Source organism: Miscanthus floridulus, chromosome 18, assembly GCF_019320115.1.
Source record: "Miscanthus floridulus cultivar M001 chromosome 18, ASM1932011v1, whole genome shotgun sequence".
Taxonomy (NCBI): Eukaryota; Viridiplantae; Streptophyta; class Magnoliopsida; order Poales; family Poaceae; genus Miscanthus; species Miscanthus floridulus.
The window spans coordinates 117,541,088-117,542,504 of NC_089597.1; the positions used below are offsets into that span (position 1 = coordinate 117,541,088).

General features: G+C 50.3%; 1 protein-coding gene across 1 annotated transcript; it reads right to left on the minus strand.

Annotated features, from left to right (window-relative positions):
- Positions 1–735: 735 nt before the first annotated feature.
- LOC136524463 (uncharacterized) lies at positions 736–1,197 on the minus strand. The gene has a single exon (XM_066517831.1). It carries the CDS (start codon positions 1,195–1,197, stop codon positions 736–738), a length of 462 nt encoding a protein of 153 aa, XP_066373928.1.
- Positions 1,198–1,417: the final 220 nt, after the last annotated feature.

A 1,417-nucleotide genomic window follows, 5' to 3' on the forward strand; every position in this document is an offset into this window, starting at 1 on the left:
TGAATAAGTTTGTGGGGGAGCCCCCGAGTGAACAGTCCATTGTATTTATGAGTACATTAGTACTTTTCATGATGAAATCACTTTGTGAGCAATGAATTTTGTGCAAAAAATGAATAAGTTTTTAACTTTCGCAATGGCAAACAGCCTTTTGGTTTTTCTCCCTCTTTTTATAAAAGAGATTTTGGTGCCTTCCGACCCTTCTCATAGCCAAAGTCACAAAAAACTAGGAGTGAGGGCGAGCCAATTCTGATTATGCTGGTGAGCAAGGACGTCATAGCTGCTGGGGCGTAGGCTTCCCGCAGTCCTTCTAGTTATGCTCAGATTTTGTGTCCCAAAATCCTAGCCTTTAGGACTTGCCGTGAGAAAAGAGGGAAGACTTAGAGAATGTTTGCCAAGATAACACAGAGAGTGTTTTGTTAGATAAATGTATTTATATCAGCCCCCAAGTGAGGTCCGACCCCTCGCAATTTGTAGGGGTCGGAGGTCGCTAAAGATCGGGGATTTCTGAAGAAAGAACTGATAAGAAAAAGTATGTGTTTATTTAAGGGTAAAAACGACGTAGCTTCTCAATGTTCTAGACGTTGGTGAAGACCTCACCGTCGATGGTTTTCAACTTGTAGGCGCCTGGCCAGAGTACTTCCACGATGATGTATGGCCCCTCCTAGGGTGGGGAGAGCTTGTGGCGGTCCTTGTTGCTTTGCACGAGGCAGAGAACAAGGTCCCGACGTTGAAGGCTCAGTCCCACACCCATCGGCCGTGGTACCGTCGCAACACCTGCTGGTACTTGGCCGAACTGAGGAGGGTGATGCCGCGGGCTTCGTCTAGTTGGTCCATGGCGTCTTCGTGGGATGCCTCGGCTCCCTGTTCGTCGTACGCTCTGATTCTTGGCGCTCCATAGTCGACATCCGTCGGGAGGACAGCCTCGGAACCGTAGACCATGAAGAAAGGCATGTAGCCGGTGGCCCGACTATGAGTTGTCCTCAGACTCCAGAGCACTGCAGGGAGCTCGGTGACCCAGCGTGCACCAAATTTGTTCAACCGGTTGAAGATCCTGGGCTTGAGGCCCTGTAGGAGCATGCCGTTTGCACGCTCGACCTGCCCGTTCGTTCGGGGGTGCACGATGGTAGCCCAATCGACCCAGATATGTTGTTCATCGCAGAATCGAATGAATTTCTTGCCAGTTGAACTGTGTGCCATTGTCTGTGATGATGGAGTTTGGTACTCCAAAGCGATGGATGATGTAGAGGAAGAACAGCACAGCTTGCTCGGACTTGATCACGGAGATCGGTCGAGCTACGATCCATTTCATAAACTTGTCTACGGTGACAAGTAATTGGGTGAAGCCCCCGGGCGCCTTTTTGAGAGGCCCAACTAGGTCGAGCGCCCAGACCGCGAAGGGCCACGTGATGGGGATCAT

What these genes read in the sequence shown, in the direction of transcription:
- LOC136524463 (XM_066517831.1), bottom strand. Translation starts at nt 1,197, where the DNA reads ATGGCACACAGTTCAACTGGCAAGAAATTCATTCGATTCTGCGATGAA.